Source organism: Tigriopus californicus, chromosome 6, assembly GCF_007210705.1.
Source record: "Tigriopus californicus strain San Diego chromosome 6, Tcal_SD_v2.1, whole genome shotgun sequence".
Classification (NCBI taxonomy): Eukaryota; Metazoa; Arthropoda; class Copepoda; order Harpacticoida; family Harpacticidae; genus Tigriopus; species Tigriopus californicus.
In genome coordinates this window covers 6,641,900-6,657,592 of record NC_081445.1, presented here as the reverse complement: position 1 = coordinate 6,657,592, position 15,693 = coordinate 6,641,900, and the positions used below count along the sequence as shown (strand labels likewise).

At 44.8% G+C, this 15,693-nt stretch overlaps 1 protein-coding gene across 1 annotated transcript in view; it reads left to right on the top strand.

Annotated features, from left to right (window-relative positions):
• The first annotated feature begins 1,588 nt into the window (after positions 1 to 1,588).
• The window catches only part of LOC131882746 (innexin shaking-B-like), a 74,963-nt gene continuing 60,858 nt past the window's right edge, over positions 1,589 to 15,693 (top strand). The window contains exons 1-2 of the mRNA XM_059229997.1: positions 1,589 to 1,920; positions 4,951 to 6,444. Of these exons, the coding sequence (XP_059085980.1) occupies positions 6,088 to 6,444 (357 nt within the window). The 5' untranslated portion in view covers positions 1,589 to 1,920; positions 4,951 to 6,087. The remainder of the gene's footprint in view (positions 1,921 to 4,950; positions 6,445 to 15,693) is intronic.

Sequence of the window (15,693 nt, the reverse complement as noted above, 5' to 3'; positions counted from 1 at the left end):
CAACCTTTTCTTCGAAGTCTACTCATGATAAATGAACCCGCCCTNCCCAAAGTTCCTTGGGTGAAAAATGCAAAAAAGGCCTGGTTAGTTTATTTCAAATGATGTTCGACCCAAAGTTTGTCAAAAAGAACATCAAGGGGATTTGACATGGTTGCTTGAACTTCGCCGCTCCAGTGGCAGTTGGAAGTTTTCTTCAGGTGGGAATGATGTCTTGCGATGTCATGGAACAAAGGCTTAGTATTTGGTCCTTATTGAAAAGGCAAGGAATTTCCCCGTCAAATCTAAGAATGACGTCATCCTTTTGAAGTCCGATTGTGGCCATTTAATGCAGCCTACCGGTGAATTGTTCAGAAAAGTTCCACAAAGGGATTGCGAGGCATCTTAGTTGGGCCAGATGATTTCTGTAGCTCATGGAGAGGGGGTTGCAGGCTCTAAATGAGAAAATGGAGCTCCTTCCCTAGGGAGGAAATCGTTTGTGAGTTGAGTGCCAAACCCACAAGCTAGCCAATTCCTCGGTAGCGAAACCTGCGACTTTACTTGGTTGAGATAAAAATAACGCGAGTGGAGATGACTACCAAATCCTACGTTGAATTGACATGGCACAAAATGGAGGAATCTCCGAAAGACGTCCGAGCAAACGTATGTGCAAATGTACATGACGAGAGTATTGTAGTCGAGCTTTTTTGTAAACCAAATGGGGCTCTGGGATACTGACCACGGAGGGCTTCGATTTTACATTACCCCCTCATTGTTGGGAGCGATTCATCCCCCATCTCCTTTCTTCAATCTTGTTCATCTCATGACTGGTTGTTTGAAGCTGTTCAAAGACTTCAAACCAGGACACTTTGAAGCAGTGTATGTCATGTCAGTGTGCCAAATCAGCGGCCCTCCCCTCTCCTGCTCCTTTATCTACCGTTGTACATTTCCGTTTCCTGATTCCTCTGTTTATCCATGGCTTGCAGTTCCTTTGATGTGCAGGATAGGACTTTGTTGTAAATCCTCAGGACAGAACAGTCAAAATGAAAGAGAAGAACAAAAATCGAGTCAATAATAATAATCAACATGAGCATCCCCTTGGTCTTCGTGTACACTCATTTTTTTGTCCCGCATGTTTAAAGCTCAAGCGGTCTTTTGGAGCTTTTGCCATTTTGGTCACCATCCAGGCCCCGCCATTGGCATCCTTTTCTCCCGCTCCCATGCCTCTCCAAGTCTCATTCGCGTTCAGTTTCCTCAAAAAAATTCTCTATTCCCTGCCTTGAAGAAATTTTCCCCTTCCTTTTTCTATTCTTCTTCTTCAGATGTAAAAAGGGAGAGAAAACGCAAGAGGGTCTACTGGTTCTTTTCCGTTTTCTTCTCTTCGTCTTGGTCCTCTTCCTCCTCCTCCTCCTCCTCTTTTCCCTCAACCGCTACCACCACCTCCTCCTTCTCCTCCTCCTCCTCTTTCTCCTCCTCCGTTTCCTTCTTGTTTTCCTCTGTCTCCCTTTCTTTCTTCCTTCTGGTTCTCGTCCTTCTCGTTCCTCTCGAATGGAACTCCTCGCGGCCAAAGGGAACGAGAGGGAACCTAGCAATGGAGCCGAGAAGGCTGGATTCCAATTCTCAAGACACTTTCAGTTTTGGTCCAGAGTCCACATTGAGAGGATTGGTGCCTCTGTCGTGCGAAAAGAGGACTCGGGAGTGTTTGTGTGTGCGATAAGAGCACTGTGGGTTTGTTTGGATCTTGGATGGGACAGTGTCGGTCGCCACTGGGAACAACCAAATCACATTGGACGTACTCGTCTAACTGGAAAACTTGAGAGTTGGAGGGGACTCTAATCAAAAAATTGGAGGGAATCCCTCCTGCGGAATTCCCGATCATCAAAGAATTGTGAAGTGTAGTGCTTCAGATGGAAGTGCTTCACCGGCATCTCAAAGGATACAAAGGTACTGATTCGAAAAATCTCTTTCGACGTAAAAGAAGAAGCCACTCCTTCACACACCTTTTTGGTGCATTTGATATGACATTTTCAACGAATTTGTCTCGCACATTTAGTTGGCCCTACTATAACCCGACATCTTAGCTCACTTGTTATCGACCATAGCGAAATCAAGTTGAACTCAGAAGAAAGATATTTTTAACCAGGTTTTCGAGGACTCTCGAGCTGAGCCATGTACTATGTACTGAGACCAAATTCGTTGGCTTTGAAAACAGCTACTCTGGTAAAGCAGGATAGACAGATGCTCTCTGCTGAGCGTGCCAAATCCACTTAACAACTGACCTCATGACGTTTCCTTGTTTGAAGTCTCGTTCCCATTTAAAGGAAACCAATTCGTTGTTGACATTCATTTAGAGACGGAACCCCGCTTTCGGCGAATTGGCATTCCAAGTTAGCCACTCGCCTGTGGGTAAATTTTGCAATATTTTTCCCCGGTCTGAAACATGATCAAATACTCTCTGGAGTCTGTCTGTCTGTCTGTCTGGTGCCCTGGCCCCTCTTTTTTCCCTTCATCTCTGTCGTTTTTTCCACATTTCTTTTGGCATGGGGCTTCCTCTTAACGTACCGACATACATACAGGGTGAAAAGAAATTAAGGAGCCACGCTGGGTGTGTTCTCACAATTTTTCTTCCCACTTCCAGAACATTTGCTTGATCAAATTGAACCAATCCAAAGTTGTCATTACGTGAGAATATTGATAAACCCAGTGCCTATGTTTAGGCTTCTTAAATAGGACAACTCTGTCCTTGGTCATGTCTGTTCTTACGCAATTTGCTTTTCGTGTATTACGTTCTCCATTTTCGAATGGTTTGAGGATGAACATCGATGCTTCGACCACCTCAATCAGTCTCTAGCTGGCTTTCAGCATGCCCATAGTCTTAACTATGACCTCTAGACTGCGTTCACCTTGTATTTTCCGAAGTGAACATTCTTTTCATTTTATGGCAGATGGCCAAATGATGAATTTATATGAAATTAGCTCATATATGATATGACAATTGGTTTTTCAATAGTCCGTCTGAATAAAAAGAAATACTCGCTATCATCAAGCACATTTTCACAGGGCCCCTTCACAAGGCCTTGGTTTCTTCCCACCCTGTATATTCACATGTGTAATATCTTCCATCCACAGACGCACTCTACTGCAGGAGTTGGTTTGGATGGGAGAGAAGGCCTAGTTGGTGCCTAGCTGTGCGTACGGTAGGAACAGGAAGGCCAACGAACCACCTTTCTTGCTTCTTGCTTGTCCTCACAAAAGGCAACTCTGAACACACGAGGGAAAGCTGTTAGACATGAAAAAAATACATCCTGTTCTAAATGAAGACAGACTTGGTGAGGCTTGAGGGGTTTCTATTTCAACGACAGAGGGCCTCCATATCAAAAATAGTGAGGGCTAGATGACCCAAAACAATTAGTTGAATAGAAATGATAGCAGAGAATTGAACTTTTCCAACCGTAATGGGGGCAGTCTTTAAACGAGCGTGAAGGAAAAAAAGCTAGACAGACGTGAAAAATTGTCTTGTCGTTCCACCTTTCGTCAAAAGATCCAAGATCGTTTTTGCAGGAAGAGAAAGATCTGGTTTTTATCAACAGACTTAAGCAAGATGCCATCAGTTGACCCCTAGATGGTGGCCTACTTTTGCAACTCACTCCAAATCTTAATGGGGAATCTTTGTCCCTTTCATTAGCAAGTGATATATCTGAAAGCCACTCAAGTTTTTTTGCGAATTAGGACTGAGAAGACCCGCTATTGCACAATTCAGGGGCATCTATAGTATGTGGTATTAGCATTATCCTATCGGTATAATACTACTCCGATGCGAATGCCGTTTTAAGGCAATAAATGTTTGACAAGAAGCACGGAGATCATCATCGGCAGATCCATCCTTTGATAGGATCCAATCTTCAAAGGCAAGGCTAGAGGCGAATGGGAAAGAGATGTGGGAACTTTCTTCTCGGAAACGTGTTTATTGACCTTTGGTAATTGCTTCAGAAGATTAGTACCAACACAAGCTCACTCACTGTAAAGGGGAACCGGGAAGAAGGAACTTGATCCCAATCACAGCAAGCCCCCTTCCCCCTCTTTCACATACTAATGCCAATGGTACATGGGCATGTCAGGATCACCTTGGACCAAATGTCACCCAATAACGGCAGGGGAAAAAACAGTGCCAACTACCAATTGTCGTAGCCAGAGCAGCGTTCTCATCGCAAAAGTGACACGATGAAAATTACACATTCCAAAGGGAGTCAAACAAATCAGGCGGAAATTTGCAACAGGGTGACTATCGGACAAGACTGTAGCGCGACCCACCTCAACAATAAGATCAAAAAACGAGCCACATGCCCTGAAATGCATGAATATGATGAATGTATTTCAAACTTTCACCCTACCAACGATCGGATCAAGACTAAATGGCATTGGTGCAAAAACACGACATGTTACTTTATGGTATCTGGCCATCGATGTCGAAGTCTTGTCCAGCAGGACTCGACATTTAAGAGACTATCTAAAAATAGATCTATTTTCAATGTACGCTTTGAATATGAAAAGGAATATGCCTCTCACGTCAATGAATTGAATTGTATCCCCATGAAGTAGTAGTAGTAGTAGCACACAGGGTTGCAATTCCAATTTCCAATATCAGGGCTATAATCATGATTAAAGCTCAAAGTCGGCCTTGGTTAAGGAAAGCAGCATTGCAAGCCAGTTCAGCTCCTTTCCTGCCCCACTCATTGCGTGACATTTGCGCTTTTGGTTGATCAAATCTCACTGAGTGGGCAATAAAGTTAATAGACCACCCTGTTGTTCTTGTTCAATGAAGGGTATATGTAGTAGGTGAAGAAGCGAAAACACCAAAGAGAAGAGGAGCCCCATTTAAGTGGTGGTGTGTTTTTTCGCATGTACCCTTAGGGAGCATTCGATGAGGTGAACAAACTATTTCATCGCATTGACCTCATTTTTTTTGCTTTTCAGCGCCCAAGCTGCTTTGAAATAGCCGCACGGGACAATTTGGAAATGTCGTCTTGGCCGAGATCCGTTTGGGCGGCTGGGATTGCACGTGGAACGACTCCGAGATGAAATTACCAGAACAAAAGCCCTCTACTGCTAGTGGGTGACTGTGTGTCCATGCGTCTGTCTGTCTGACAGTGTGCCTGTCTGTCTATGCGTCGGTTACATTGGTTGGCTGGTTGGTAGATGCCTGGCAGAGCAAGTGAGTGAGTGAGTGAGCGAGTGTTTGTGTGTGGTAGTGTGATCCACTGTGCTCACTGACTGCCGTCCTCCATGTCTTCTGGGTCCATCTCGATGAACTGGGCCCCTGTGTAAAAGTGCTCTTGAATGGAAATGGCCATTGTTCAGTCAGCGTATTAAGAAGACGCCAAAGAAGATCCGGGGAAACGAGAAAAGAGAGATAACTGGTCTTTTTCCCGCTTTGCTCTCGCTGTCTCTCGCTCTCTTTCTCTCTTTGTTCCAAGCAAACTTTCTCGTATGCCTCGTACTTTTTTGGCCGGTGAATGTTTCACAGAAAATGACACAGAGTGTGTCGTATCAGTGAGACCACGAGGAATGCTAATCGAGTCTTTCCCATTGACGCGACCCCGTATAGGCCATTGAGTTGGATGCAGGTTTGACCGCCTATTGCCATTCCTTCTTTTCCTCTTCTTCTTCTTCTTCTCCTGGCTCTTTCACTTGTTCCTTCTTCTTCTTCCTCCTCTTCCCTCTTCTCTTCCTCCTTCTCCTCCTTCTTCTTCTCAGTCCGATGATATCGTTCCACCATGGATGGACATGACCTCGTTGTGCATCCTCGAATGAACACGTTCCTGCCTCAAAAAGCAAATTGAGGAAAAGTCATGTGATCAAAAGAACACTGCCGTCAAGTCCAATTAATTGTCATTAGCAGCGCCATTTTTCAGTCAGTCAGTTCGTCAGTGCGTGTCGTAATCAAGATGACTGCTGCGCCTTCGCTTTCTTCTTAGCCACGGCAGTTGTTCCAATCGACACACTGTCTGATATACTTACCATATACTATTTGGTATATTTCATATTGTACTATAAAACTAGGTCGACTCGCCCGTTGTTGCCTCACGGTGTAGTAGCATTTAACTCTGCACAATGTTGGAGATCTTCCGCGAACTTCGTGGCCTCTTACGAGTGTCCCACGTCCACATCGACTCTTGGGTGTTTCGATTGCACTATTCCGTGACCACCACTTGCATGTTTGCATTCTCACTGATCGTGTCCGCCAAGCAGTATGTGGGTAACCCCATCGATTGTATACATTCCAAAGACATTCCCGAGGAAGTGCTGAACACGTATTGTTGGATCCATTCCACATACACCATTCCGAGTGCCTTCTGGAAACGCATCGGATTCGATGTGGCCCATCCAGGGGTGGACAAGACTCTCGATCCCGAAGAGAGACGATATCACAAATACTACCAGTGGGTGTGTTTCTGCCTATTCTTCCAGGTAAGAACCCATGTCTAGCTAAGAATGAATTCACTCAGTCCAATCATAGCTTTGTGGGGCCATTGATCCACTTGGGGGCGAAAGAGGCCAATTCCAACTAACATTCAATTATTGATTGCTCAAGTCTTTAAAATCGTTGGTAGATCTTGTGAAAAAAAATCCCATTCCGCAAGATCTACTATGGGGACGTTTAGGCAAGCTCTGGCAGGTTCGTTTGTTTGCTGGTACCAGTACTATCTAGATTGCACATATGAGTGTAAAAAATCATCACTGTAGACTCCAACAAAATATGTTGCTTTCGCGCTCAGCAGAAATTGTAGAACTTTGATGGTTCGTATGTGCGAAAGAGCTGAAGTGAGGCATTGGGAAGGAAACCGCTTAGTGCAGCCCTCTCGAATTTCTGCTCGGAATGCGAGCAACACGTCTTGTCGGAGTCTAATCATCAGGATTTTGAGGGTCTTCAAAAGCGGATGATTGCTTTTCTTTTAAGACCAAAACCTTCCAGGTTGTCTTCGTAACACACGAAGTCACTAACCTTGACAGAGACCACCACTGTGCTCGAGCGAGAAGCCAAGCACGAGATTGTTTGAATGTGAATGTGTCATCGAGATTGGAGCTAACTTATGTCATGGTGTCATGTACCCAGCAGCAATGGACCCTATTTCCAGCGTACATTTCGTGCTTGGAAAATATTTGGCCCTGGCCACCCAAATGGAAACAAAAGTTTCCCTCTCACCCCATTTGAAATGCCATAAATAACATAAAGTTTGCACCAACGTGCCTTGGCTGTCGACGTACTTCTCCGCCCTATTCTACCTACGTACATTCTAACTGGTTATTTACTTGTCAAGCTTGGGTATACCCGGTAGAACGGAGAGCGTCTCAGTTTCCTCCATCCACCTTTTTCCCTGGGTTGTGATTCGACCCCAAAAAGCTAAGACACAACATGGACAAAAAAAAGCTATAGAGTGAGTATCTATCTTCTAGCCTTGCGCCCAACGACTCACCCAGTCAGATATTGAAGAGCTCTAGCCACATCATCATTCCTGGTTCACGTCTCCAAGATCCACTAGACTCTTTAGTTCTCAACTTGCCGGAAAAGACTTTCTCTGTCTTTTGAAACTAAGCAACTAAGTCTGAAAGTCGGCCTGAGTTTGAGATGAGAGGCGACACTAACTCAGCCAATGGTAAAAGCTCTAAATAATCCTACCTCCGGCCCGAGTGCCTCTCGAAGTGATGGTGATGGCAGCGGTCTTGGCACAGATTTGAGACTCCCATCCGAATCATTCCGCAGATAAGCCGTCACATTTCCCTAGCCTCGAATCAGAGCCCACACCACAACCAACGGTTACTTTCACCCCCAACCATCTGGAGCTTGATTGAGGGATCCTCGTATGTCATACCGTGACAACTTGGTTGCACCCTCGATGTTTTATGCTCTTGCTCGTTGTATTCAATCTCGGATATGTTCCATGATAATTAAGAGGGGTGGGTGATCCCTCCTTTGGTTTCTGCTCATGACTTGACCCCATGCGATCACCTTTCAGCTGTCTCCAGAAACTCGAGTTTGCACTTTATATCTATTCACGATACCGAACAAGGTGTCCGTACGTGCTGTGCAAGGGGGTGAGTATGTTTGTTGGATCCGTCCAACTTTGGGTTGGGAATTGGGATCCCCCAAACGGCAAACGAAGAGGGATGGAGAGGTCTGTAGCATTGTGGGTGATTTACCAAGATGCTTCCCTGCAATTCTTCCTTTGCTCCCGCATGGAACAGGCTAATGGGGCCATGAGGGGATGGGAGATCCATAATCAACATTGCTACATCCACTCGCCACTCCTCTTTTACTCACCATGCATACTACGTATTTGGCCCTATGCTTGGAAAATAGAGAAGAAGCAGAGGTCCGAGAGAGGGAGAGAGAGATTACTCAAAGAGACAGGCTCTCATCAGGGGGCTGAAATCCTCTCTTGGACTCTTGGAGCTTTTGCTATGAAAAAAACATCAAGGTGACTGGAAGTAGGCACTTGAGCGGAAACTAGAAAAGAACTTCCGCATGCTAACCTGACCTAACTGACCCTCATGAATGTAGTACAAAGGCGGCATAGATGATGCTACCATGCGGAAACGGTCAATGAAAACTTGACCTACAAATGAAAGACTCGCTGTGTGAGCTTGGGAAACGACGCAAACCATCACTGAGTCTATTGTTCGCCTCGTTTCTTTTGGCAAAACCAAAGAATATGGGTGGGAGGTCAAGCGAGCCCACGCTCCAATCACAGAGAGAAAACACGGAAGAGCCCCACCGAACGTCTTCAAATGAACCCACCAAGCATGCCTTGAGTTGGAGGCTGGCTTTGTGAGCCTGGCAAACCTTCACCAAGTACATAAGGTACATGCACATGTACTAGTACATAATGACAGCGCTCAGTGTCGAACAATACGTACGGCAACCAAACGGACACTAAAGAGATTGTTCTCTGATGTACTAGTCCCGATGGATAGGGGAGACGCAAAAAGCGAGAACCCAAATGGAAGAGGTCCGCGAATTGCATACGCCAAGGCCGTTCATATGACGTGCCTTCCTTGAACATTAGGCCAAACCGAAGGCTGAAGAAAAAGTAGAGGCTTGAACGTCCGTCCCTGCGTATGAAAGACCAATGGCGCCGCTTTGAGTGAGTCTCTAAAGGATTGTTGGCTGTTTGGGTGTGTGCGCGCTTACGAATAAGCTTAAAAGCCTTGGTTCCTTCGCTTACCGTTGGTGGGGCCCGAAATATGGGTCACTTATTTGGCCATCATTACATGGATGGAAGACCGTGGACCATTGTGGTTTTTTCAATCGACTTGCATCTCTCTTGTTGTGGCAACAATGAGAAGACGTGTATACATGGAGCAACCCGAGCAAAAACATGCAAGAAGATGAAATAGAAATGGAACATTAGGACTTTGGAGAACTCGCTCGTACGTTTTGGTTCAATTTAGTTTCTTGGCTCAATCCGTTTGATCCAACTATCCCAGATGGTGTTAATGGTGTTCATCTTGATCTTCTGCTCCTTACCCTAGAGAAGAGTTGATTTCGAGGCATGTCATTGGAATTCTGATTCCCTGAATCTTGACAGAGAATATAGTCAGTCAGTGCTTCAGTGTTTTTCCTCTATCCGTGATGGATCATGCCCTGTTTTTTGTTGTTCAGTTACGCCTCCCGATGCATCACAAGTAGCTGGATGGAATATCTTTGCTCGGGCTCAAACATTTCGCCCAAGGACGACGACCTTGCCTCAACTAGTGCACATTTGTCATGAAAACAAGAGCCTCAACCCTGAAGAATATCATTCTCTTCATCACTTGTTAGCCGTTAAAGGGAAAAAAACGAAAACAGTTAAGATTGACGGGTGGAACGGATTGCCAAAGAAAGACCTAGACTCGACTCCATGTTGGGATGATTTGACTTTGTTCCAGATGAGGGGACCTTTCAACCCGGATTACTTGGAGTAGGACACAAACCAAGGTTAGGAATAAAGGTCTGAGACACTCATGCTAAATTCAGTTTGAACTACGTATGGCAAAGTGCCTTCTGATAAAGCTGACAGTTTTTGTCGCATAAAGTAATTAAGAAATCCCTTTTTTACGGCATAAATTCATGGCATTTTTTTTTTTCAAAATATTTCTCAACACTATTTTAAAAATGAGTGAAATGCCAAAGGTAGGGACAAACGACAAGCAAGAGGGCAAAGATAAAATTCGAAATTGGATTCGTAAATCAGTCACAAACCACTAGTAATTTAGAAACAAATCTAATTGAAATCTGATTGAAAGTGGGTGAATCTCAATCGGAAAGTAATTGCAATTGACCGAGTTCAAAAAACGAAATAAACTCCAATTATGATCACCTTGTTTTTTAAATGATGCACTGTAAGTGACGCAGATCTGGCTGGTTGAAAAAGGGCCTAATAGAAGCAATTTCATCAATACAATATTTTCCAATTGGTTGATCCTCCATCGTTTAAGACGAGATGCAGCAAGACTCTCCACCAGTCAAGGCTACATTCAGTTCAGCCATCGAGGTCTCATCAATGCATCTGAGACGTCTACTGTGTTCCTCTTGTTCCCATCTAGACAACAGGGGCTGCTCTGCCTAAGAGGCCATTACACATCACAATCATCCCACTGTTCCCTATATACAGACCCCCCCCCCCCCAAAAAAAAAACCGAACAGACACCCAATCACCAATCACGGGAATGTTTCTCGCTTTAATCAAGCGCCACAATTGTTTTTTTTCACTCATTCATTCCATTCACACCTAATGCTATGGCCTTTTTTTACACCTGAAGTAATTATTCACCGTCCCACTGAATGGGGTGTATTTCGCTCGCCAACAGATACGTTATACTACGTACGAATAAGTCAGTTTCTGACCTTGACTGCGGTTAGTATTAATTTGAGGTGGTAATGCGAGCCCATAAATTCACTCGGTAGGTCCGACCTAGGCATCGGGTCGATCGTTGGGCGCGTGCCATTGCTCTATTTACAGTCGGGTGAAGGTCGATTCAGCCTTCATTCAGTGTCAAAAGAGAAGGGAGAAGAATAACAAAAGGCCTGGGCTCGCCCTCCCGCTGAAACAGAGAGTACTTGAGCAGTCGTGCTTTTTATAGACGCCCGATTTGGAACTGAAACTGGAACTTGGACATGGAGGGACGAGGGTGAAAGTCCGTGCAAATTAAAGATGGTAATCCAAGTACACGAAATGAAAAGTTCCAAGAGGGGTAGACCACCTAGGAATGAACTAGTACTGTTCGAGGGAATTTGCCAAGACATTCGTCTTGGCTCAATTTGATAACACATTCTTATTTATAACCACGAAAGCACGCCATTCGACCCCTGCCTCCTAATAGTATTTACTCGTTTGGTTTGTGGAACTGGAAGTGGTGGTCAAGCAGTGTTTGGTTTTGGTCGACCTAGGAATTAGCGTGCCGAAATGTCATTCATATACGTGATGGAGAGCTACTTTTTTTTCTGAATGGCGATTATTGAAGCACCTCGGCATTATTAAAATGGGGAGAGTGGGAGCTCTACACTGCTGTCATCCGTTTGTTGTTTCTTCCATAAGGTTTCGTCAATCTCAAAAGTGAAAGTTGTTGTCGAATTGCTTTTATTATGCCGTCAAAAAAGGACCTTGAGATTTTCATCACGACAAATGAGGCAAATTAAGATCGTCAGATTTGATTTCTTAATTGTACCAAGTACTTCAAGTTGGAAACACGACGTGAAGAAAAGGAGAGAGAGCCTTGAAGGTGAAAAAGGAACTCGGAAGCAAACGGTTTTCAAATCATGGCCTTGGTGATGTGGCCCATTGCTTTGGGGAGCTCGATCGATGAGTCCATCCACGAACTGCAAGCAGCAATGCATATGCATGTACCTTCAGCATTTGTTTGCAATGTTGCATTTGGAACCAAACCGTCCTAACCTTCTGCAACTTGGAGCAACTTGGAACGAGACGATGTTGGTGAAGCCCCTTTGCTCCCAACTTGACTGCCTACCTATGTACTGTTTGCTTGGGTCATCGCTTGTCACAAGTCCATCTTTCCAATGAGATTAGATTCTCCATTCTTATCCTTCTCTCTCATCACGAATGAATTGGAATATTTTTTGGTCCTCCTTAGGCTCACCTTCTTAAAGATCAAGTTGAGTTGTATCAAGTCAAGATCGCTTGATCGATTTGGGCGAGAAGCATGCTCTCTCAGCAAGTGCGAGAAATCCTTCCATCGATTGTGTGTGCATGTGTGCATTGGTTTCCTCATCTTAATACGGTCTCGCTACTTGGGAGGGTATTCGTAATTCCGCCTCATGTATTGAGGTTTCTCATGACCGTTTCGAATGAGAGAGACGACAAATGGCAAGGCCTTGAAGGCCGTCAATCTGGTGTTGACACCGAGCACTTGGAAGGAAGGCAAAGTCAAAAGAAAAATGGAACCCGATCTGCTATTGATCATTCCACTAATTTTTGGCGCAGTCCTGCAATGACCTGGCCAAATGGTCCATAAAACATGGACCACGATACGATTGTTCGAGGACCACTTTTTGTGCTGTGAGAACAAACTGCCATCGCTGTCAGGCCATGGATTTTGGTCCACTGTTGTAAGGTGTACATATACACGCATACACCACGGTATCCGAACCTGAGTGCTCGACGAAATGAGCCGTCCAGCTCCTCCCCAAGCTTTTCTTTGCAACAAAGTCAGCTGTTAGCCATCCATGCCCCACAATGCGGGTTTTTTTCCACGCTAAGGTACCTCTGCATTAGTCGAACATCTCGTGATGTGCAAGAAGTGCTCAGAATGGCTTTCCTTTTTATCCAGGACCTCTGAAAGGCCTGGACCAGAAAACCAGACCAGAGGCGAGATCATTGGACATTGAAGCAAGCATCCGATCCACACGCAAGTCGAAGTCTTAGGAATGGTCAATTGCTTTTTGCTCATCCATTCGCCGGATTGAGCTGGTTACAGAGTGTGATGATAACCTTCTTATAGCAAAATAACTCAATATATGAAAAAATGACTGTCCCTCAACATAATGTAGACTCATGAGCAACAGTTTAGTGATGTTGATTATTATCGCACTGCTTGGCCCATTATGGATTTAATCCAGTCAACGACGGCAATAGAGTATCTTCCTTTCTACATGGTGCCTACTGATATGTTCGTATCGTACATAGCTACACATTGTATAGTACAAACGTAAAGGAGCCCTTAATTGTTATCCAAAACGACTATGTCGAAGACGAGGGTAATGATGATGAATGGCCAAATCTCGTTTGGGTGACGCTTTTTGGGATTCATTTTTGTTCACTGTTTGTTCACCTAGTTTAAACAGATTATCAGGATCGGGATGGAAACCCGTGATCAAGATGTGGTGGCGTGTTCCAATTGAGCCCTTGAATTTCCTTTCTGGCGAGAAACTTTGGGCGAAAATGCCTGGTTTTGGTGAACAATGGGAAATGGAGATTGCCATCCTTAAAACCAGGATTCACCTTTCCAAGTCGTTGTTGGGGAAGTTTTCTTTTTTTCGCAAGAGTGTTTACTCCCATGAATCTTCATTATATCTGTTTGATAAATGGAAGTTCCACCACGAGCTCACAACAAGCGAAGGAACGACTGTGGCGAAAAGGCTCGAGTTTATTTTCCTTTAAGCCGTTGCTAGAATCGTTCATCAAGAAAAGCCCATGATTTACTGAATGCTAGCCTCCAAGCAACATTGCCTTTACGGTACAAAGAAGCAAGCAAGAGTTGAGCCGAAAGAAATGCACCGGGCCCCACTATTGTAATTGGAACAATGCCGAAAGAAACGCACCAAGATCCGTTGCTGTAATTGGAACAATCGATCTATACCCACGTTATTAACCTGAAATACGATCTTGGGGACCCAATCTGATGAAATGTATCCACATTGTGTCGGGAGTTTTGAATATCCACGCCCGATTAATTGAATAAAAAGCGAGTTCATGTCATTCTCTCTCCTCAGCTAATTCTTGGGTGACATATTTTTCTGGAAAATTAGCGGGCACACAAGTTTGCCAATATGATTTGTATTCCAATTCAGATGACTGACTTCCGTCAGTTTTCTGAATGGAGTTTCTAGAGCTGATCGTCAATTCCATTTCAAACTTGCTTACTTTCCACTTATAAATAGGTACAGATAGGCACTGGATGCGCACTCTCGACCATTAACAGTAGTGTCTACAAAGCTCAACTTGTATGGTTCATCCTCATCTACTGGGAACAACAATGAGCAGTTCTTGACTTGGTTGAGTAGCCAGCCAAATCATTAGCCCGCTTCTTGTTCCCAGCAAACATAATTCGACACTATCGCTCGTAATGAACTCTGCTGTTCCAAGGTGCAAAGGTCAGATGCAACCATTTCCTGGGCCAAGCTACTTTCACTCAATAGACGTGATTTCTAGAATCCGCAATCGAATGCAGGTTGGTATTCAAATTGACCCGAATCGTACAAAAGTCTGGTTCGATTTCAAGACTTTTGTTGACGCGAAGGCTGTCCTAGATTTCATTATTCATGGGTAAATAACGGACCAAAGGAGTTGAATGAATAGTCAGCCTGGCTAATTGTTATTCCGTGGCCTTGAGGGCGGAGTAGTAGATCCGAGGGCTGAGGCCTTCAGCCTCCTCGACTAAATGGCTCTTTCCGGCGTTTCATTGTTGTAATGGTTGGCCACTTTGTGCCGAAACTTCCTGGTCCGAGCACTTTCTTGACCATCCTTTTACAAGCTATAACCAGCTACTTATTTACTTACTGACCAACATATACCGGCCAGTATAAGACAGAGAGACAGACAGAGACAGACAGAGCCAGAGCTGGGGGTGGGCTACGGGTGTGAACCTCGAATCCATGACACTGCTCGCTACCGTGCTTGACTAGGCGTTGCATATTCCGCCCACCAATGCCGTGGATTGGAATGCCTAATCCCTTGCGTCATCAGCACCTCTGCAGCATTGAAGATATTTTTTCCCCTAGAGTTTGACAACCCAAGCATCCGACGACTGGCTTTTCCCATGGATGAGCGTACCCTACAAAGTATGCAGTATTTGCTACAGTAGTGAACCCAAGTATATCAATGCTGTCAAGACTGGAGTGCACTGCATTGGGTAGTGAAAGTGATGAATGATGATCCTTGGCTGGCTGGCTGGCTGCCTTGCTAGTTTCAACATGAACGTTGTCGGCATTCGCCTCCACCGTCATTGGTCTCAGACGAATGAACGTCATCGTTGGGAGAGCCTTCGTCGCTGTTCATCCTCTGGATCATCCCGATGGAATCACGCGTTTCCACCCAAACATAATGGAGCATCCATTCGCTTGCTTGGTTCTTGTGTATCTGTGAGAAATGTGGCCACTCACTTGGGACCTTTGGCGTCATTGGTGGACCTTTGCCATTGATGCTGGGACCTACTGCACAGAAGACGTGCGAACCCTGGGCACAAGCTTAAAAAAACAATAAATTTCACTTCAATTTGGGAAATTGTTCGATGTTACAGTACTAGAGTCTTACTGTTTCCTCCCAAGGGCGGGAGTGGTCGAAATGCGAGGGTCCCTGTTTGTTANAGTAGTCAGGCACTCACCATGACAATTGACCTTGAACAAGTTTCAAAGGTTTCTTCGCCTCATTCCAGCCGTGGGAAGGAAATGGGGGAAAGGGGGGAGGGGTTCAAGAGAGACGATTATGAATGAGCAGAACTAAA